Source organism: Symphalangus syndactylus, chromosome X (genome assembly GCF_028878055.3).
Source record: "Symphalangus syndactylus isolate Jambi chromosome X, NHGRI_mSymSyn1-v2.1_pri, whole genome shotgun sequence".
NCBI classification, from domain to species: domain Eukaryota; kingdom Metazoa; phylum Chordata; class Mammalia; order Primates; family Hylobatidae; genus Symphalangus; species Symphalangus syndactylus.
Genome location: NC_072447.2, coordinates 156,479,858 through 156,501,248, shown reverse-complemented (window position 1 = coordinate 156,501,248; position 21,391 = coordinate 156,479,858). Strand labels below are relative to the sequence as shown.

At 45.8% G+C, this 21,391-nt stretch overlaps 1 protein-coding gene across 6 annotated transcripts in view; it reads left to right on the top strand.

Moving 5' to 3' along the window:
- Positions 1 to 3,550: 3,550 nt before the first annotated feature.
- Positions 3,551 to 21,391, top strand: part of MECP2 (methyl-CpG binding protein 2) — a 75,907-nt gene continuing 58,066 nt past the window's right edge. For 3 of the 6 annotated variants that reach the window (XM_063635120.1, XM_063635117.1, XM_063635114.1), the window contains exon 1: positions 9,002 to 9,125. Coding sequence is in view for 2 of the 6 variants with exons in the window: in XM_055266946.2 (XP_055122921.1) it covers positions 3,665 to 3,726 (62 nt within the window). In the remaining 4 variants the exon portion in view is untranslated. Of the gene's footprint in view, positions 3,727 to 9,001; positions 9,126 to 21,391 lie in introns of those variants that run through there. The other 3 variants (XM_063635113.1, XM_055266946.2, XM_063635119.1) reach the window with 3 other exon arrangements.

The following is a 21,391-nucleotide window of genomic DNA, read 5'->3' as shown; positions in this document are numbered from 1 at the left end:
ATCTATCTATCTATCTATCATCTATCTAACTATTTCGAGATGGAGTCTCGCTCTGTCACCCAGGCTGTAGTGCAGTGGCATGATTTCGGCTCACTGCAACCTCCACCTCCCAGGTTCAAGCGATTCTCCTGCCTCAGCCTCCTGAGTAGCTGGGACTACAGGTGCGTGCCACCATTCCCGGCTAATTTTTTTTTGTATTTTTAGTAGAGATGGGGTTTCACCATTTTAGCCAGGATCATCTCAATCCCCTGATCTCATGATCCGCCTGCCTCGGCCTCTCAAAGTGTTGAGATTACAGGCGTGAGCCACCATGCCTAGTCACCTTTTTTTTTTTTTTTTTTTTTTAAGACAGGATCTTGCTTTGTTGCCCAGGCTAGAGTGCAATGTGCAATCATAGCTCACTGCAGCCCCAAACTCCTGGGCTCAAGTGATCCTTCCACCTCAGCTTTCCAGGGAGCTGGGACTACAGGTGTGTGCCACCACGTCTGTCTAATTTTTAAATTTTTTTTTGTAAAGACGGGGTCTTGCTTCTTGCTATGTTGCCCAGGCTTGTCTTGAACTCCAGTTCTCTGATTTTTTTAAAAAATCATAAGTAGATGTTGAATTTTATCAGATGCTTTTTCTGCATCTATTGAAATAATTATGTAGTGTTTTTCCCCTTAAGTTTGTTAAGGTTGGGTTTCTAATTTTAAACCATATTTGCATTCTTAGGATAAAACTCAACTTGGTTGTGATAGATCATATACTTCAGGATTCAGTTTGTCTAGAATTTTAAAACTTATTTCCACATCTTGTGTCATACTTTTCTTGGCTCATCATAGTAGATATATTAGTCTAGTAAAATAAGTTTGGAGACATTTATTTCTTTTCTGTGTATGATTGGAATTGCCTACTCATTAAAGATTTGGTGGAAGTCATCCGTAAAGCCCTCTTGGTCTGTTTTCCCTCTCTCTCTCTCTCTCTCTCTCTTTCTCTGTGTGTGCGTGTCTGTGTGTGTCTGTGTGTCTGTGTCTGTGTGTAGGGGGATGGGTAGCTTTTTAAATACATAGTCAATTTCATTGTGGTTACAGGGATTTTCTGTTTCTAAAGTCGGTTTTGGTAAGCTGTACTTTCCTAGGAATGTATTCCTTTTGCTTATGTTTTCAAATTTACTGACACACAGTTCATAATAAAACCTTTTCATGAGTAACATAATTTACTTTTCTGTTTATATCCAGCTTGTTAGAGGGTTGGCTTTTGTTTTTCAGCTTTTCAAAGCAGCAGGTTTAAAATTTTCTCAATCCTCTCCATCATTTGTTTCTATTTCATTAAGTTTTATTCATCCTTATTTTTCTTTCTTCTACTTTTGCAGGCTTACTCTGTCATTTCTTTATGGCTTCTTGAATTGGATGTTCAGCGTGATGACTTTTGGACTGCTTTAGCTGCATCTCTATACTTCAGCATCACACATCCAATGGCTTACTCAACATTTCCACTTCACACCACTGGGCACCCCAAGCTTAATACAGCCAAAGCAGAACTCTTGATCTGCACCTCTGAAAATGTACTTTTCCTGTAGTTCTCCCCACTATGGTGAAAGGCACCCTTATTTCCCCAGTTGCTCAGGCCCCAATCTCAGGAATCATCCTTGTTTCTTCCCTTGCTCTATACCCTACATCCAATCCTTTTGTTCAGTTTTGAAAACATATCTTGAATCTCACAACTTCTCAGAGCTGTACTGCTACCACCCTAGTTAAAGCCACCATCAACTCTTTCTCCTAGACTGTTCCAGGGCCTTGCAACTAGCTTTGTGCTGTAGTTTTGTTTCATCACGTCCAGTTCTCCACTCTACACCTGCAACATAGATCAGACAGCTCCTGGCTCAAAATCCTCTGAGGGCTTCTCATCTTAGAATAAACTCTCGGTTCTGGCCGGGTGCGGTGGCTCACGCCTGTAGTCCCAGCACTTTGGGAGTCCGAGGCGGGCGGATCACTTGAACTCAGGAGTTTGAGACCAGCCTGGGCAACATGGTGAACCCCCATCTCTATCAAAAATACAAAAACTTAGCCAGGCGTGGTGGTGCGCATCTGTGGTCCCAGCCACTTAGGAAGCTGAGGAGGGAGCATCGCTTGAGCTCAGGGTGGACGTTGCAGTGAGCCAAGATTGCGCCACTGCACTGCAGCCTGGGTGACAGAATGAGATCCCATCCCCCCCTCAAAAGAATGAACTCTCAGTTCTCACGGTGGCCCCGGCTGCCTTTCCAATCACATTCCCTACCACTCTCCAGCAACACTGACTTCCTTGTTAGTCCCCAACATGCCAGGTATAGTCTCTCCTCGTGGCCTTTGAACTTGCCTGGAATGTTCTTTCCCCAGATATTCATATGAGAGAGTAAAATGAGGGTGAAAACCAGTAGATATCTAAATAGCACCCCCTTTACTCTTAGTTTATCTTTCTCAAAGCCCTTATCACTATGTGAAATGATATATTATACTTATTTGTATGCTAGTATGAATCTTCCCGGCAAGAATGTTAGTTTGCTGTCTGTTCAGTACTGTGCATCCAGAGCCTGGAAGAGTGCCTGGCATATAGCAGGTAGTCAATAAATGAATGGGGGCAGGCAGCCAAATCAGAATCAAGTTTTCTTGCTAAGCATAGAACTAACAGAAGGATCATTGAATGGATTGGATAATGACTGGCATCAGGGTAAGGTCCCCTTAACAAACACTCCTGTCCTGAACACCTGGTTAGCTAACAGTTTTCTCATACTCTTATTTTCCCAAAACACAATTGCTGGATCTCAGCTCCAAATCAACTCTTCTAGGAAAGTGAAAAATTGCTGGATCTCAGCTCCCAAATCATATCTTCCAGGCAGAGCTAACATTGCCCCTTATTCACACCTCCACCAAACCATCTGATCCAACAATGACAAGTGTCACGAGGCCTTGGCATGCACTCTCTTCCCCCGCCAGAGTTCTGCGAAGGCCAGGGTTGAGGATTTGTTGTCAGTTTATTCCCCGCCTCTATGAAAGCGTGAGCACCGGGCAGGCTCTGGATGAAATAATGCATTGAGTAGGCCTCATGAAACCAAGACCCCTCAGCTGGGGCAATGTCAGGCTGCAGGGTGGGCAACTTTGCTGCTTCTGCTAAGATGCTGATATTGAGAAAATGAGGGTGCAGTGAAACGCTTATTGCAGCGCACTCGGTGATCTGTGGACAGAGGGTCAATCGCCCTTCAGAGCGGCGCAAACAGGCGTCCCGAGCCTAGGCCTTCACTTGCCCCAGCATCCGCAAGGGTCCATTAATGCTTAACATTCAAATTCCGCCCACTAAACCAGCCCCTCCGCGCCCAAGCCGCCTCTTTTCTCCAAACGACGGCCGAAAGCAGCCAATCAACAGCTGGAGGGGTCCGCCCCCTTTTCCCTGGCCGAAATGGACGGGAAATCCCGCCAATTGACTGCATCGCCGCTGAGAAACTCCCCACCCCCGTCCCAGCCCGGCCATCACAGCCAATAACGGTCGGGCTCGCAGCGGCGCCGGGGGCGGGGCGCGGGCGCGCAGGTGCAGCAGCGTGCGGGCCGGCCAAGAGGGCGGGGCGCGACGTCGGCCGTGCGGGGTCCCGGCGTCGGCGGCGCGCGCGCTCCCTCCTCTCGGAGAGAGGGCTGTGGTAAAAGCCGTCCGGAAAATGGCCGCCGCCGCCGCCGCCGCGCCGAGCGGAGGAGGAGGAGGAGGCGAGGAGGAGAGACTGTGAGTGGGACCGCCGTGGCCGCGGGCGGGGACCCTTGCCGGGGGGCGGGGGTCAGGGGCGGGACGTGGCGCGGGAGGGGCCCGCGGGGTCGGACGACACGGCTGGCGGATGGCGTCCCTCCTCTCTACCCTCCCCCTCCCGCCGCCGCCGGTGGCGACTCTCCCCTCGGCCCGTCACCCGTGCTCGCGGGTGACCGTCCTCGGCGCGGCCTCCCTGGAGCCGCCTTCGCCTGACGCCTCTCTTCCTCCCGCCCTCGGCGCGCATCCCGGCCCCCGGCCCCGCGGGCGCCCCTGTCGCCGGGGCTTCGCCTGTCGGGGCTGCGCGCGCTCCTGCCCTTCTCGGGGCTTAGGGCCGCGGCGCCGTCGCGCGCCCGCGGCCCCGGCCTCTCCCTGGATCGCGCTCTCCCCTCTCCCTCCCTCGCGCGCCCCCTCTCCCGTTACTCGGCCCCCCCACCGACGCGCGTGCGCACTTCGCCTCCCGTCGGGAGAGTGCGCCACAAGGGCTCCTGAGCTCTCACCCCCATCTCTGGGCTTTGCCTCCCCCTCCTTCTCGCCCATTCCGTGAATTTCTGGCCCCCGCTACCCCCCGCGAACGAGTAGGTCCACCGGCTCCTTTCCCCATCTAGCAGGAACAAGTAGGTGGGGATTATTATCCGCAAAAGGGAGTAGACATTGTGTTCTGGGTCCCACAACTCATCATAAAGAGGTGGTTATAGTTCCCATCAGGAGCCGTGGGTAGGGGACTGTGCGTCCAGCAGCACCCGAGGCTCTTCCGCGCCTGAGGCTCTAAGGTGCGAGCGTGTCCCCAGGGTGCTCAGAGGTTCTTTGGAGTGCTGTGGCCTCGGAATGTGAGCACCCTCCCATCCTACCCTCCCCTTCGCCGGCGATCTTCCAGTTACATAAGTGGAGTGGGACATAGTAGGTAACGGGCTCTCATCGCCCTGGAGCGCTCGGGATCACCGGTACCAGATGGGGCAAGTTCATCGCGACGCTGTGGCTCCTGTTCATTGTGCCTGAAAGGTTATTCTCTGTTCAGTTTGGTCATGACCGAATCACCCAAACTGAAACTCAGATGACTTTTATATGGCAGTGGCAACGTTTCTGTGGTTTTGCACTAAAGACTTAAGGTCATTATGAAGAGTTTAAAAGGATTGCTCTCGCAGGGGAGACGGTTTATGCCATTGCTAAGTATGGACCCCGAGGGGGAAAAAGCTCAGTCTGGAATTGCTCTGTGGCGGTTGCTTCTGTTGTGAGTGTGTTCGGGTGTGGGTTGGTCACAGCAGAAATGGGCTCCACCACAAAATTGATATTCCTGACTCATGGTCAGGCAGATGTGTGCTTCTGGTTATTTTTCCAGGAACAGGAATGGGCTCTGCCGAGCCTTTCACACGTTGTGTCTCTGCTGTGCGGGATCAGTACCCCAGACTGTGAGATAACAGGATCGAATTCAGGGGTTGGTTGGTGATCCAGGAACCTTACCTACTTGGATGTGATACTGAGTGGCTTAGACGTTGTAGGACTCTCATAAGTTTTAGGCATTTTGTTATACTGTAAAAATGAAGCATATACGGCCTCGGTAGTAACATTGCACTAATAGGTAATTGTTACTCTAGAGAATTTTGGGTTCCGTGGCTGGAATGTTCATCAGTATCTCAGCAATTTCAGTTAATAACCAGATTAAGCTGACCTCTTGAGTCTTTTGAAATCTGCTGGGCCCCTATAATAAGACAGGGTCTGGATTTTTTAATCTTTTGGGAATTTCCACCAAAGATTTAGGGAAATAGGCTTATTTATGGGCTTTTCAGGATTTCTATTTCAAATCCCAGTGAGGAAGTCTAGGAAACACTTGCTTTTATTTTCTTACCTGAATATGTCAGAACCTTAAATCACCCAATCAATCTAGAAGTACTACAGTTGATTAAAGTAAGTCACCACAGGTCACCCATTCGTGGCAGGTCAGCTAGGTGGCTGATCACTGGAATACAGTCATATCTCCAGGCAGACACACGAGCCTCACTTGACGATCCCAAAGTTTGTACATCTGAGCTTGAGACGTGACAAGTTGAGGTCTCTGCTTTCTTCTTCATAGTTGGCAGTTTGTCTCCTCGGGTGCCCCTCCGGTTAGCTGTTTATCATACGTCTAGCCCTTTCAACAGTGCAGGCAGCTTCCAGAGTATAGTTTTCTCTGCAAAGTGCCTGGTGGAGGGGTACCTCCTTTTCCATTGTCTTAATGGCTCCATTGGGCTTCCATACCAGCCCTTTCCAGTGTCCTAACAGCTCAAAGAAACCCATCTGTGGCTTTCTTGTTAGCACTGGCCTATCACACCTTCCTATTGCCTGTTACTAAAATTTTGCGTGGAATGCTTTAAGCTTAGAGTACTGGGTCTTTGTTTTACCCGATTGATAGAAGAGTGTCATGCAGTCAGCCAAACTCCGACTTCTGTGCTGTTTAAATCCTTAGGTAGGTCTGGGGCAAGGCACAAACCACTGTGTATTCAAAGGGTTATGGTGCTTGCATTCTGTGTGTATATGTTTGTAATTTCCAACCAGAGTCGTTTCCTGTGCCTGCCCTGCCTCTGTGCAATCTAGTCTAGTGGGGTAGGGAGGCAAGCTGTGGAGTATGAAAAAAAAAAAAAAAAAAACTGGCTAGATGAGTTTAATAGGCTGTTACCCCCTCCAGAACATTCCTCCCATGTGGAGATGGAACGAGAAGTTCATTTCTTTAACCTAAAATAAAGAACAACAGAGATAAAATTGTTAGTTCCTTATTGGAGCCTGGTTTCCACTGCTAATGTACCTGCTTGGGACTCTGCATGATAAATGACGTGTCCTGGAACCTGAAATCTTTTATAAAGGTTAATATCAGCAGAAATCTTTTAATTAGCTAAGAGCAGCTTGTTCTCAAGCTGCCCGAGTTATCTTGGAGGAGGAGAGAATCACAGGAAATGTTTGATATTTCTAGTAACCAGTGTTTTCAGTGCGTGGGGTAAAGCACACTCCTAGACTGGCCAGTCCCAAAGAGTGTGGCAGGACACCTGCTTGTTTTCCCTGCCCTCTGCTGTGGTGACATCCTTGCAGACCAGTCTTGCGTGGCTGGCAGACGCAATCTTTTTTTCTTGGGTAGAGCATTATCACCGCTGCGATGGAAGGACCTTGTCCTCGGTGCCTCCATACCAGCGCTTTCCAGTGAAACTACTGCTGTCCCGGCAAGCCCCTGTGCGTGTGCATCATTCCGGGTAGGACAAGATGTGAACAGGTCCCTCTTCTTTGGACTTAAGTAGAAGTTGTGCTCTTCTGCTTTTACCTGTTCTCTTCTGCCTTTCTCTTGCAAGAAACCTTCTCCTGTCGAAAGTTTGGTTTGCATGCCATTGCTTAAATACTTTGATGGTATGTATGGTATGTGGGATAACTGAGTGGGAGCCGGAATTGGGGGGTCGGCAGGGCATCCCCACTCCCACATCAAAGGGGGAATGACCATTTTGTTAGAGAATAAAGCCTGAGTCTTATAACTTCTTCAAGTACATGTATGCTGGGTCTGCTGGCATGTGAATGTGTCCCCGCTGTGCTGTGTGGCTGTTTTGCAGTTACTGTAGACACTGTAGTCTGGGCTCTCATTATTGCCTCTGAAGTTGACAGGACCAAGCCTTAGTAAGGATGCACTTGTCTTCCTTGCCTAAGAGCTAGGGGTGTTTTATGTATATATATTAACTTTTTTTTTTTTAGATTTCACAAACTGCTCTTATTTTCTGACTCTTTTCTTTCTTTCTTTTTTTTTTTTTCTTTTTTTTGAGACAGTCTTGCTCTGTCACCCATGCTGGAGTGCAGTGGCACGATCTCAGCTCACTGCAACCTCTGCCTCCTGGGCTCAAGCAGTTCTCTGCCTCAGCCTCCCAAGTAGCTGGGATTACAGGCACCTGCCACCACGCCCAGCTAATCTTTTTTTTTTTTTAAGTCGAGATGGGGTTTCAGCATCTTGGCCAGGCTGGTCTTGAACTCCTGACCTCGTGATCCACCCGCTTCAGCCTCCCAAAGTGCAGGGATTACAGGCGTGAGCCACGCGCCCAGCCTCTGGCTCTTTTCTTTTTGACATGAAATCTTAAGTTAATTATCTTAAACTTTAAGAACTAGAAGGATTCTTAGTCCAGCACCATCAGTTTACAAACAAAAAAAACTTGTGTCCTTGAGAAGTTGTGACTTTTCCAGGGCCTCCTAGCCAGGATACCAGTTTGGTTTTTATTATATAGCTAGCCGAGTAGTACTATGAACTTGACTTCTGGGATTTCAAAGTATTCTATGACTTGACTGTTTAAGGGAATTATGAGGCCTCACTGAACCTCAAAAGATAATTTTAGGTACCATCCTGGTAGCTATAGAGCAGCAACAGACCAGTAAAAGACTTGGTTGGTGTTGCCCTTCTTCTGGGTTTGATTACATGAGTAATTGTGTGAATAGTCTCTAAGTTGTATGCTCTGAGCTTTTGTTTTTAGCTTATAAAAGTGCTACTCTTGGGCCAGCATAGTATCAGAAATTAGCTAATTAATATGGGGCAGTTTAGGCTTTAACTAGGAAATGATGGTTATCTTAATGACAAAAAGGGTACTGAGAAAAGTCCTTTTTTGAACATGTGCTCAAAAGAAAAAGAGAAACTTTCAAACTAATAACTGAGTTTGTTGAACATCGAGATTGACTGATCTGAGAGGCTTAAAACTGATTGCCCTGAAATAGACTTGCATGTTTTGGATGATGGCGTTGGGTCTCCCAGAGCACTTGGTTTCCCTTGGTGCTGATTTTTTCTCTCAGGATTAAAGCCCCTTTACGTGATGTTGTTACAGCAGCTCATTGCAACTTCATTCAGCTGCTTGAAAAAGAAGGGAGACTGCCTCTAGGTTCCATGTGTTCTTTCAGGGATGGTATTTTGATGTTGCCTATTCTCTTAAACATGTATTCTTCCCTGAGAATTTCTGTGTGACGTGATAGAAGAAATACTTGCCAGAAATCACCACTCATGGTATGCTTTTGTAGTGTGGAAGTGTCCCCTAGAGGTGACAAGACTTGTGATAGTGTTGATTCTAACAAGCATGAATCTTTCCTTTATTTTAGCACTGTGTGTTACGTGCCAGTAATTTGCAGCTTATCCTTTGTTTCTAGCTAGGTAAGCTGGGAAATAGCATAGTACTTTGTCTATGTGTTTATCTTCAAAATGTCCCAAATAGCCCTGGGAAAAAGGTCGTGCAGCTCAATGGGGGCTTTCAACTTACAATTTTCTTTGTTTTAGGCTCCATAAAAATACAGACTCACCAGTTCCTGCTTTGATGTGACATGTGACTCCCCAGAATACACCTTGCTTCTGTAGACCAGCTCCAACAGGATTCCATGGTAGCTGGGATGTTAGGGCTCAGGTAAGTAACCTTCCTTTTTTTTTTTTTAGTATATGTCCTGGTTTGGCCATCTGTTTTTTTTTTTTTAAAAAAAAAAAAAAAGGAAAAGAGGAAAAAAATATACTACTCTTGGACAGTATAAAAGTACCCCAAAGACTAAAGACATAACTGTGCCAAACTGTGCCATATAATAAAAAAAAGTCACTTCCCTGAGCCCTGAAAGGTCAGTGTGTGTAGGGTTACTTGGTCGCCACAGCGTGATCTGGGGGCGGGTGTCAGATTAGAGCCGGAACTGGTGATCTGCAACTTCAGTTCACCTTGAAGCAGGTCAGCTGAGCTGAGAGCGCTTGCACTGAGCCCTTTTGCGCTGCTGCTGTTGCCTTAGCGGTCTTCAGCATGTGTTTGCTTCGGTTTGGGGTAAATGGCTTAGTGGTCAACATTAGTGAGCAGTGGTAATGCATTTTCAGATACGGGAACTGGTATATGGCTGGTTCCCTAGAAGGACATCCTCCTGAAAGCTGTCTCAGAACACCGGGGGCCATGGCTAATGTCATGTGCTTGCTACACTCCTCCCATGGTAACTGAAGAGAGTACCCAGATATACATCTGGTTCTTGGGACTCTAGAGGAGGATGAGTACTTTGTAAAGAGCTGGGGGCCCAAGTCATTCTAGGTCGGACACTCAGGTGCTGTATCAGCTGCAATTTGAACTACTTGGCACCATTGTGTGGACTTTAGTTTTGTAAAAATGAATGGTTCCTTAATTTCTCAACCTTCAAGCTCGACATCTCAAGCTGTTTTTTGTTGTTGTTGTTGTTGTTTTGTTTTGTCTTTTTGATTAGTGGTCACTCTGCATTTGATGTTTTGACATGTGGATTTCAGAACTTCTGTGTAGTAAAGCAGAATGTTCCAGTCGAATTTTCCCATTTTTTTCCCCTAAGCAAAAATGTGAATTTTCACATATGCGGCCATTGTGATTCCAACTGAGACCCTAAGTCGTACTTTGTTGTGTTTCTCTAGTGGTTTCTGACACCTCAGTGTGAAGCTGTTGTAGACATCCATAAGAAATAGCCTGCTTAGGGATTATGTGAGGGCAAGGTTTGGCTGAAGGAGAATAGAAGGTGTGGAAGGAAGCAAAGAGCAGAAGAGCATCACACTGCCTCAAGTCCCAAATTTGATTCTGCTCCTGATCCTGTGACTCAAATTGTCATTCTCTTTTACTGCTGCGGGGTGTGCTCTGGGCCCAGCTGACAGGACATTCTTTGTACTCCACGTATTTATGCTGGTGGGAGTTGTATGGCTAGTGCTTTGTGCTTTGTCTCAGAAATTGTGTGGACTAAATGTAATATGGGCAGTGAATGGGTTTCTTCTGGAAGATGTTCGGCCTGGAGCGTGGTTTGGGTTTTTACGACGAGTCTTTTTCTCAGATTACGAATGGATGTTATAAAACAGGCAGTGTTGACACCATACAGTTTCTCCTAAGAAATGTACAGAGTTCAACCTGAGGAAGCTAATTGAAAATAAACTTTTAAAAAGAAATTTAGAAAGAGGAGATTTAAAAAATATCTTATTACTTATGAATGGGAAAGATGTAGCCATTTGAGCTTCAAATAACTTTTGAGGGAATTCTCAAAGGACAGTACCTGTCTTTAGTAGATAAATGCTTGATACCTATTTTTCTTCTTTTACTTTTTAAAGAATTACTAAAATAGTACATGGATTTATAGAAAAATCAAACCACTTAAAAATTTATCAGGTAGCGCTGGGCAAGGTGGCTCATGCCTGTAATCCCAGCGCTTTGGGAGGCCTAGGCGGGTGGATCACCTGAAGTCAGGAGTTCGAGACCAGCCTGGCTAACATGGCGAAACCCCGTCTCTATTAAAAATACAAAAATTAGCTGGCTGTGGTGGCTCGAGCGTGTAGTCCCAGCTACTCGGAAGGCTGAGGCAGGAGAATCACTTGAACCTGGGAGGCGGAGGTTGCAGTGAGCCAAGATCACACCACTGCACTCCTGCCTGGGTGACAGAGTGAGACTCTATCTCAAAAAAAAAAAAAAAAAAAAAAAGTATCAGGTAAAAAAATGAAAGCTCCCCGCTTAGTCTCTGCTCCCACTACCCAGAATAACCGCTGTTAATAGCTTAATGTAGATCCTTCTAAGTCTTCTAAGACTAAACTGTGTACTTTTTGTGTTGTAATTAACAGGAGGAGTTTTTTTTGTTTTGTTTTGTTTTTTCTTTTTTTGAGACAGAGTCTCGCTCTGTTGCCCAGGCTGGAGTGCAGTGGCGCGATCTTGGCTCACTGCAACTCCGCCTCCCGAGTTCATTCCATTCTCCTGCCTCAGCCTCCTGAGTAGCTGGGACTACAGGCGTCCGCCACTACACCCGGCTAATTTTTTTGTATTTTTAGTAGAGACGGGGTTTCACCATGTTAGCCAGGCTGGTCTCGATCTCCTGACCTTGTGATCCGCCCGCCTTTGCCTCCCAAAGTGCTGGGATTACAGGCATGAGCCACCACGCCCCGCCAGGAAATCCTTTCCTATTCTTAACAACAGATCAATAGTCATCTATATTTTCTTCCTAAAAAACCTGATGATGTATTATATTCATACATATGTATTTGATACATACCAAAGGGCCAGATGCGGTGGCTCATGCCTGTAATCCCAGCACTTTGGGAGACTGAGGTGGGTGGATCACCTGAGGTCAAGAGTTCAAGACCATCCTGGCCAAGATGGTGAAATCCCGTCTCTACTAAAAATAGAAAAATTAGCCAGGCGTGGTGGCGGGCGCCTGTAATCTCAGCTACTGGGGTGACTGAGGCAGGAGAATCGCTTGAACCCAGGAGGCAGAAGTTTTGGTGAGCCAAGATAATGCCACTGCACTCCTGCCTGGGTGATAGAGTGAGGCTCTGTCTCAAAAATAAATAAATAAAAATAATTTTATAGTTAAGTTGCCCTGTGTTTTTCCTGTGATTAAAAAAAAAATTTTAACTTTGGGGTGGGATAAGGTATAGCCCACTTAGTCAGTTGTGTCTAAGCCACTTGGTGAACCAGTCAATCCAGTCTTCACCTTTAACAAATGCTGATTTCTTCAAGAGAGCAAAATATCTCTTAAACTTTTTCCTATTTTCTCTATAAAGTTGCTTTTTTCTGAATTTTTTCTTTATGAGGCTTGATGGCAGCCCTGTCAGCAGACAATCATTCATTCACCCAACAAATATTTGAGCATCTGCTTCAAGCCAGGGGCAGTGCTAAACCCTAGAAGTGGTATCTTCTCCTTATCCGGGGGTGGGGCTACAGTGTTTATTCCAGAAGACTCAAGAAAATAGCAGATCATCACAAAAGTAGGTTTTACATAAATGAGGAGGAATCCTCAGGGTTTTGTATATGTGTGTGTGTTTTAAATTCTGACATAAGTTGGAGCTTTAGGGTAGACTGTGACATAAGAGTAGTTTGTTTTCCAACTCATGTAATTGCGGGCTGATTTTTGTCTTGAATTATGATAATGGTAACTTTTTTCTGTTGAAACAATTCTGTATTCATCTTAGCTTGGTTGGGATGCAATAAAAGCTTTGTACTGGTAAAAATGATAATTCTGGCCGGGCGCGGTGGCTCACGCTTGTAATCCCAGCACTTTGGGAGGCCGAGGCGGGCGGATCACGAGGTCAGGAGATCGAGACCATGGTGAAACCCCGTCTCTACTAAAAATACAAAAAAATTAGCCGGGCGTGGTGGTGGGCGCCTGTAGTCCCAGCTACTCGGAGAGGCTGAGGCAGGAGAATGGCGTGAACCCGGGAGGCGGAGCTTGCAGTGAGCCGAGATTGCGCCACTGCACTCCAGCCTGGGCGACAGAGCGAGACTCCGTCTCAAAAAAAAAAAAAAAAACAAAAAAAACAAAAAGGATAATTCTATGATGATTTTGAAGCTTTTCTGTAACACCTGATAAAAATAAAGAGAGGGGCTGGGCGTGGTGGCTCATGCCTCTAGTCCCAGCTCCTCGGGAGGATGAGGTGAGAGGCTCCCATGCGCCCAGGAGTTTTAGGCTACAGTGAGCCATCATCACACCACTGTACTGCTGTACTCCAGCCTAGGCAGCCTCGTTCTTTAGAGTAAGACACTGTCTCTTTAAAAAAAAAAAAAAAAAAAAGAAAAGGCTTTTAGTGAATATATTCTTAGGGTAGCAAGTGTAATTTTTGTAAATTGAATTATTTGAATCTAGTAAATACCTTCAAAGCTGAAGTCGAATTCTGATTTTGATTGAAAGTATTTTTTACTTAAAGGAAGAGGGATAGAATAAATGACACGATTAAGGAAAAGACTTCTTGTATAAGGCTGGGGTTTTTTAAATGATTTTTTGAATAGTTAGATGGACAATACGGAATTAAAAAGGTGGTATAAAAAGTTATACGGGGCTAGGCACAGTGGCTCATGCCTGTAATCCCAGTACTTTGGGAGGCCGAGGTGGGTAGATCACCTGAGGTCAGGAGTTCGAGACCAGCCTAGCCAACATGACGAAACGTCATTTCTACTAAAAATACAAAAATTAGCCGGGCGTGGTGGTATGCACCTGTAATCCAGCTACTCGGGAGGCTGAGGCAGAAGAATCGTTTGAACCCAGGAGGCAGAGGTTGCAGTGAGCCAAGATTGTGCCATTGCACTCCAGCCTGGGTGACAGAGCAAGACTCTGTCTCAAAAAAAAATAATAATAGAAAAAAGTTATATGGGGCTGGGCATGGTGGCTCACGCCTGTAATCCCAGCAGTTTGGGAGGCTGAGGCGGGTGGATCACTTGAGGTCAGGAATTCGAGACTAGCCTGGCCAACATGGTGAAACCCTGTCTCCACTAAAAATACAAAAATTAGCCAGGCATGGTGGCGCGCGCCTGTAGTCCCAGCTACTTGGGAGTCTGAGGCAGGAGAATCACCTGAACCCGGGAGGCAGAGGTTGCAGTGAGCCAAGATCATGCCATTGCACTCCAGCCTGGGCGACAAGAGCGGAACTCCGTCTCAAAAAAAAAAAAAAAAAGAGTTATATTGTAAAGTCTCTGTGCTACCCTGCCCCAAACATTCATTTCTTTCCCTGGAGGCAGCCGCTATTACCAGTTTCTTTAAAAAAAAAAAAAAAAAAAAAAAAAAAGTGGCCGGGCACGGTGGCTCACACCTGTAATCCTAGCACTTTGGGAGGCGGAGATGGGTGGATCATGAGGTCAAGAGATCAAGACCATCTTGGCCAACATGGTAAAACCCCATCTCTACTAAAAATACAAAAAATTAGCGGGGCACAGTGGTGGGCGCCTGTAGTACCAGCTGCTTGGAAGGCTGAGGGAGGAGAATCGCTTGAACCTGGGAGGCAGAGGTTGCAGTGAACTGAGATCGTGCCACTGCACTCCAGCCTGGTGACAGAATGAGACTCCATCTCAAAAAAAAGCGTGTGTGTACCCGTGTATTAAATTTTTATTATAAAATATATGTAACAGGCCGGTCGCGGTGGCTCACGCTTGTAGTCCCAGCACTTTGGGAGGCTGAGGCGGGCGGATCACGAGGTCAGGAGATCGAGACCATCCTGGCGAACACGGTGAAACCCCGTCTCTACTAAAAATACAAAAAATTAACCGGGCGTAGTGGCGGGCGCCTGTAGTCCCAGCAACTTGGGAGAGGCTGAGGCAGGAGAATGGCATGAAACCGGGAGGCGGAGCTTGCAGTGAGCCGAGATCCCCCCACTGCACTCCAGCCTGGGTGACAGAGCGAGACTCCGTCTCAAAAAAATCTATATCTATATATCTATATCTATATCTACATCTATGTCTACATCTATATCTATAACAATTTACAGTTTTAATCATCTTGACTGTACAGTTCAGTGGCACTGAGTACATTCACATTGTTGTACAGCCATTACTACCATCCATCTCTACAACCTTTCGTCTTGCAAAACTGAAATTTCATACCTATTAAACACTAACTCCCACTTCTCCCCTTCCCCCCACCCCAACCTCTGGCAACTACTATTCTACTCTTTGTCTCTATTGGACATATTTTTGTGTGTTTAGGTTTGTGTATCTATTTTACATGTGTGTATAAATACACAAGGGTATGTGGGCGTTGTGTTTTTCCACGTACCATAAAATATTGTGCATATTTGTTTATTTTAATGTATCCTGTAGATTATTTAGAATCAGTTCATACAGAACCGTATCATTCTTTTTAAGGGTTGGGTTTAAATAGTCTATTATGGATGTACCACAATTTAACCAGTTTTTAAATTTTTTACTTATTTTTTTTTAATTTATTTTTAGAGACGGGATCCCACTCCATTACCCAGGCTGGAGTGCAACAGCATGATCATAGCTTACTGCAGCCTTGAACTGCAGGGCTCATGTGATCCTCCCACCTCAGGCTCTCTTGTAGCTGGGACTACAGGGATGTGCCACCATGCCTGGCTAAATTTTTTATTTTTATTTTTGGTAGACACGGGGTTTCACTGTGTTGCCCAGGCTGGTCTTCAACTCCTTGGGCTTGAGTAATCCTCCTGCCTTGGCCTCCCAAAGTGCTGAGATTACAACCATGGGCCATGGAGCCTGACAAGAGTAGCCTTTTAATTGCAGACTATTAAAGAAAAAGTTGCGTATGAGTAGATAAGCATACAAATTTATCACTGCAATACTATTTGTAGAGATCACAGAGCTGTTAGGCTAGGAAGAAGTTTTTAGCAGTTAGCACTAGAAAGCAAAACTTTGGAAACTTCCATTTCATCAAAAGTGACCTCATCTGAGTAGGGCATGTGAAGGAAGGACCTTTTTACTTGACAAGGGGAACTTCAGCCAGTTCTTGTTTGTGAACCTTGAAGAAAGTGGAGCATTTTTATTTTGGGACCATTCTAGGTTGTGGTAGTTCCTTGGTACGCGGGGTTGGAGAATCTCCCTCTGCTGCTGGACCTTCTGCCTCTTTCGTGCTGTAATATGCATAAGAGGTATCCTAGAAGTATTCAGGAACAGGCTGTGGTTGCTTCGTTGTTCTGTGACTGTTGAACTCTTTATATAGCAGTACTTTTTTAAGCTGTACTAGTTGAGCATTTATTATGTGTCAGTTACTGTGCTAGCTGCTGGAAGCTATCCTACCCTCAGCAATCTTCTGGTCTAATGGGAGGTACAGACAGGCAAATGGGCTATGACTTTACAGAGGCCAACTTCTGTGATGGAGAGAAGTTCCAGCCACTAAGGGAGCAAATAAAAATCAGAGGAGATCCTACCAAGAATTGGGAGGTAGGTCAGGGAGGAGACTTCTTTGAAAAATGGCATCTAAGACCCGAACAATAAGGAAACATTAGCTAGGTCAAGGACAAAGCATCAGTGGGGAGAGATGCATAAGTCTTTTGGAAGGACCAGTATGTGTAGAGGCTCTGACAGGAGAGAATCTCTCAGGCCCGTTCAGAGAGTCCAGTGTGTGAAGATGAGGCATGAACAACCAGCCAGGACGTGGAGAGGAGCATTTTTCTTTTTCTTTTTTTTTTTTTTTTTTTTTTTTTTTTGAGACGGAGTCTCACTCTGTCACCCAGGCTGGAGTGCAATGGCACGATCTCGGCTCACTGCAACCCCGACCTCCAGGGTTCAAGCGATTCTCCTGCCTTAGCCTCCCAAGTAGCTGGGATTACAGGCACCCGCCACCATGCCCGGTTAATTTTTGTATTTTTAGTAGAGACGGAGTTTCACCATGTTGGTGAGGCTGGTCTCGAACTCCTGACCTCAGGTGATCCACCTGCCTCGGCCTCCCAAAGTGCTGGGATTACAGGCGAGAGCCCCCGCGCCCGGCCAGGCTCAGCTTTCTTTCCAGGTCCCATCACACTCTTAGATGTTCCCTGGGCCCCAGAAAGCAGCGTGAGGTGCTCTGCCCATCTATGCTGTCCTTTTCCACCCCACCCTATCCACTGAGCCCCTGGGGCTCCCACTCCACTCCAGGTCTCTTCATGGAACCTTCTTTCCCTTCACTTCTGTCCCAGGAGACCTGAGAGACTCATGGGAACAGGCATCATCTTCTCCAGCACAGTTCATTGACTAATGCACGAAAGTGCCGGGCTGTGAGAAGGTCAGGAGCTTGCATGGAATGGGAGTCAGCTATGGTACAAAGTGCGCTGCTTAGTTTTACTGATTTTTTATTTTTTATTTTTACATAAGACTTTGATGGTAAAGGAAGCAGTGTGTGAGCAAGCTGACTCCTGTCTTGTCAAGTACCAGGTCCACTCTGATGAGCCCCTGTGGACAGCACTGCTGTAACTCCCCAAGCCTAGGCTCAGGAGGTGGGCCCTAAGCCCTGTTCCCAGCTCTTCCTCCATGCTGTCAGCTCTTCCACCATTCCTGGCGTCATTCTGAGGTCCTGTCTTCCCGTAGTCTTCCCCCACCCTCTTCCTTCCTGGCCTCTACGCTCAGCTCAAGTAGTAGCTATTTGGGTACTTTTCACCCAGACTTAGGAAATGTTAGCAGTTGGTCGTATTCCTGTCAGCCCTCTTACTATGGAACCCAAATAGGACAGATTCAGCTGAATTCCCAGCCCTGTGGTTGCACTCTCTGTCTGCCCTGCTTCCCCAAGGTAGCCTGTCCCCTAAAGGTCACCGAGATACTCCCCATGCAAGGTTTTTATTGTATTACACATGACAACATGGAATAAAGTGATTTGCAAATTTACTGGATGATATCCTACTATATGGAACATCCTACAACTTACTCTTTTCACTCAACATTTGACTTTTGAACCTGGTCTGTGTTGCTCCGTGCAGACCAATGTTCATTCATTTGATATGTCTCCTTGTGCCATAGAAATAGTTTTACAATAGAAGCCTGTCCAGAGCCATGAGGGAGAAGGGGATTGTAGAGAAACAAGGATTGGCATCTGGTTTATGTTTACATCCTTTAGTCCTGTTAGCCGAGAAGAAGATATTTTTATTTCCATGTTTGAGAAAGCTTTCCACAAAAAAAGCATCCATTTTCTAGATTTATTAATAGGGCAGTCCAAAGGTTTTATTTTTAGATTTGAAAGAAAGCAAAGTACGCTTCTGAGATATGCACATTTCTCCGTGTCCCTGTCTCTTTTGCAGCATTCCACATTGCTGCTAGAACTTGAACTTGAGCACTTTCGAGCATGTGCTTACTTTCTATGTATGACTCATCTTTTAAAACATTAAAGCATTTTCGGCCGGGTGTGGTGGCTCACGCCTATATTCCTAGCACTTTAGAAGGCCAAGGCGGGTGGATCACTTGAGGTTAGGAGTTCAAGACCAGCCTAGCCAATATAGTGAAACCCCATCTCTACTAAAAATACAAAAATTAGCCAGGCGTGGTGGCACGCTTCTGTAATCCCAGCTACTCGGGAGGCTGAGGCAGGAGAATTGCTTGAACCCAGGAGGTGGAGGTTGCAGTGAGCAGAGATCGAGCCACTGCACTCTAGTCTAGGCAACAGAGTGAGACTCTGTCTCAAAAAAATAAAAATAAAAAAAGCATTAAAGCCCCTTGTCTGGTGGTATGTAAGTTTTGGCATTACTTTGATAAGTTGTATTTTAAGTCTTTCTACACACAATAACTTATTTTTAAAATACAAGTTTCCGTGTGCTTCTGGGTTTTGTGTTTTTGTAAACAGCAGAAGGTATTAGTCCATATTAAGTACTAATTTGTTCTAATATTTTCAGCTGTTTTTGGAATTACACTTGGCAAAAAAATAGACAAATGTCTGCAGTTGTGACAGTTTGTTTTTTTGTTCTTTTTAACTCCAGAATAAATAATTCTAGTGAGTTTTTTTCTTGGCTTGTAAGAACATGGGAATGATTAGAGTCATCATAACACTTAAGTAGTTATAGAAGGTTGAACATCTGTAATCAGTTGTATAAAATGTCCTAGTCATCCTTCCAGGTTATTTAAGACAAACAAATACATAGTATTTATTAAGCTCTTATAAATTTTAATTGTAAAACATCATTGTAGAAAACTTTGAAAATGTGTATAGGTACAAAGATAAAAAATTAGGCCAGGCATGCCGTGGCTCACGCCTGTAATCCCAGCACTTTGGGAGGCCAAGGTGGGAGGATCTTTTGAGCCCAGTAGTTCAAGACCAGCCTAAGCAACATATTGAGACCCTGTCTCTACAAAAATATCATAAAACAAAATAGAATCACTCTGGCGATTCCACTATCAAAAAAAAAAAAACTGCTATTAATATTTGATATGTATCGCCGGGCGCGGTGGCTCACGCTTGTAATCCCAGCACTTTGGGAGGCCGAGGCGGGCGGATCACGAGGTCAGGAGATCGAGACCACGGTGAAACCCCGTCTCTACTAAAAATACAAAAAAAAATTAGCCGGGCGTGGTGGCGGGCGCCTGTAGTCCCAGCTACTCGGAGAGGCTGAGGCAGGAGAATGGCGTGAACCCGGGAGGCGGAGCTTGCAGTGAGCCGAGATTGCGCCACTGCACTCCAGCCTGGGCGACAGAGCAAGACTCCGTCTCAAAAAAAAAAAAAAAAAAAAAAAATTTGATATGTATCTTTCTAGACCAAGGCCTCCAACTTTGGTTGAGAATTCAGTGGGGTCTGTGACCTTGGATGGGAAAAACATTCACTCTTTATTTTCACTGATGTCTCTGAAAACCCAGATTTTTAGCCGGGCATGGTGGCTCGTGCCTGTAATCCCGGTGCTTTGGAAGGCCGTGGAGGGCAGATCACTTGAGCCCAGGAGTTTGAGACCAGCCTGGGCAACATAGCAAGACCCTGTCTTTAAAAAAAAAAAATCCAGCCGGGTGTGGTGGCTCATGCCTGTAATCCCAGCACTTTGAGAGGCTGAGGCAGGCAGATCACCTGAGGTCAGGAGTTTGAGACCAGCCTGACCAACATGGTGAAATCCCGTCTCTACTAAAAATACAAAAATCAGCCGGGCATGGTGGTGGGCGCCTGTAATCCCAGCTACTCTGGAGGCTGAGGCAGGAGAATCACTTGAACCCGGAAGGCAGAGGTTGCAGTGAACCAAGATCACGCCATTGCACTCCAGCCTGGGCGACAGAGCGAGACTCCATCTCAAAAAAAAAAAAAAAATCCATATTTTCTTCAATGATAATTGTAAGCAACAGACCATGGTAGTATTAGAATAGCAGTGATTGTCACCACTAGACATCAAAGATACTTTCATATTGTATTATAGTTGTTACACATATTTCGAAATATGTATGTTCATCACTGCTTCAAACTTAGGGTAATTATTCGACCCATCGCTAGATCTGGTTATTTAATGATTTACTGAAGAAGCACATATTATTTGAGCACCAATTCTTGAAATATGTTGTTAATTTCTGTGCATTTTACACATTTTGAAACATTCTTCTGAGGAGGAGTCCAGAAGTCCAAAAGGGTCCATGGCAGAAAAAGGTTAAGAACACCTGTTCTGTACTTTATACCATGTAGCTACAAATATAAAAACAGACCTTAAGCCAGGTATGGTGATGCACACCTGTAGTTCCACCTACTTGGGAGGCCCAGGAGTTTGAGGCCAGCCTGGGCAACAGAGCAAGACCCCATCTCTTAAAAACCAATCAGCACTTGACTAGTCAGTTAGTGGGGGAAAACACAGGTACAGTAAAAGAGTCAAAATTAAACTTAGGTCATCTTACTATATCAAACATTTATTAACATGTTTAGTGTTTTGTGTATATTATGCAAAGTGGAATGCAACTAAAACTGTTTAACACTTCTCGATATCACATAAATTTGTTGGTGCATAATAGCCTAAAAGTTACTTTTGCTGTTGGCATTTTATTTTATTTTATTTTGTTTTGAGACAGAGTCTCACTCTGTCGCCAGGCTGGAGTGCAGTGGTGCGATCTCAGCTCACTGCAACCTCTGCCTCCCTGGTTCAAGCGATTCTCCTGCCTCAGCCTCCCGAGTAGCTGGGACTACAGGCGCACGCCACCATGTCCAGCTAATTTTTGTATTTTTAGTAGAGATAGAGTTTCGCCATGTTGGCCAGGATGGTCTTCATCTCTTGACCTTGTGATCCGCCCACCTCGGCCTCCCAAAGCGCTGGGATTACAGGCATGAGGCACCGCGCCGGGCCTGCTGTTGGCATTTTAAACATCCTTCTAGAGTCTTTCTTATTTGCCTGTAAGCATGTACACATGTTGTTGTTTTGAGACAAGGTCTGTCGCCCAAGCTGGAATGCAGTGGTGCGATCACAGCTCACTAGAGCTTCGACCTCTTGGGTGCAAGTGATCCTCCCACTCAGCCTCCCAAGTAGGTGGGACTACAGGTGTCCGCTACCATGCCC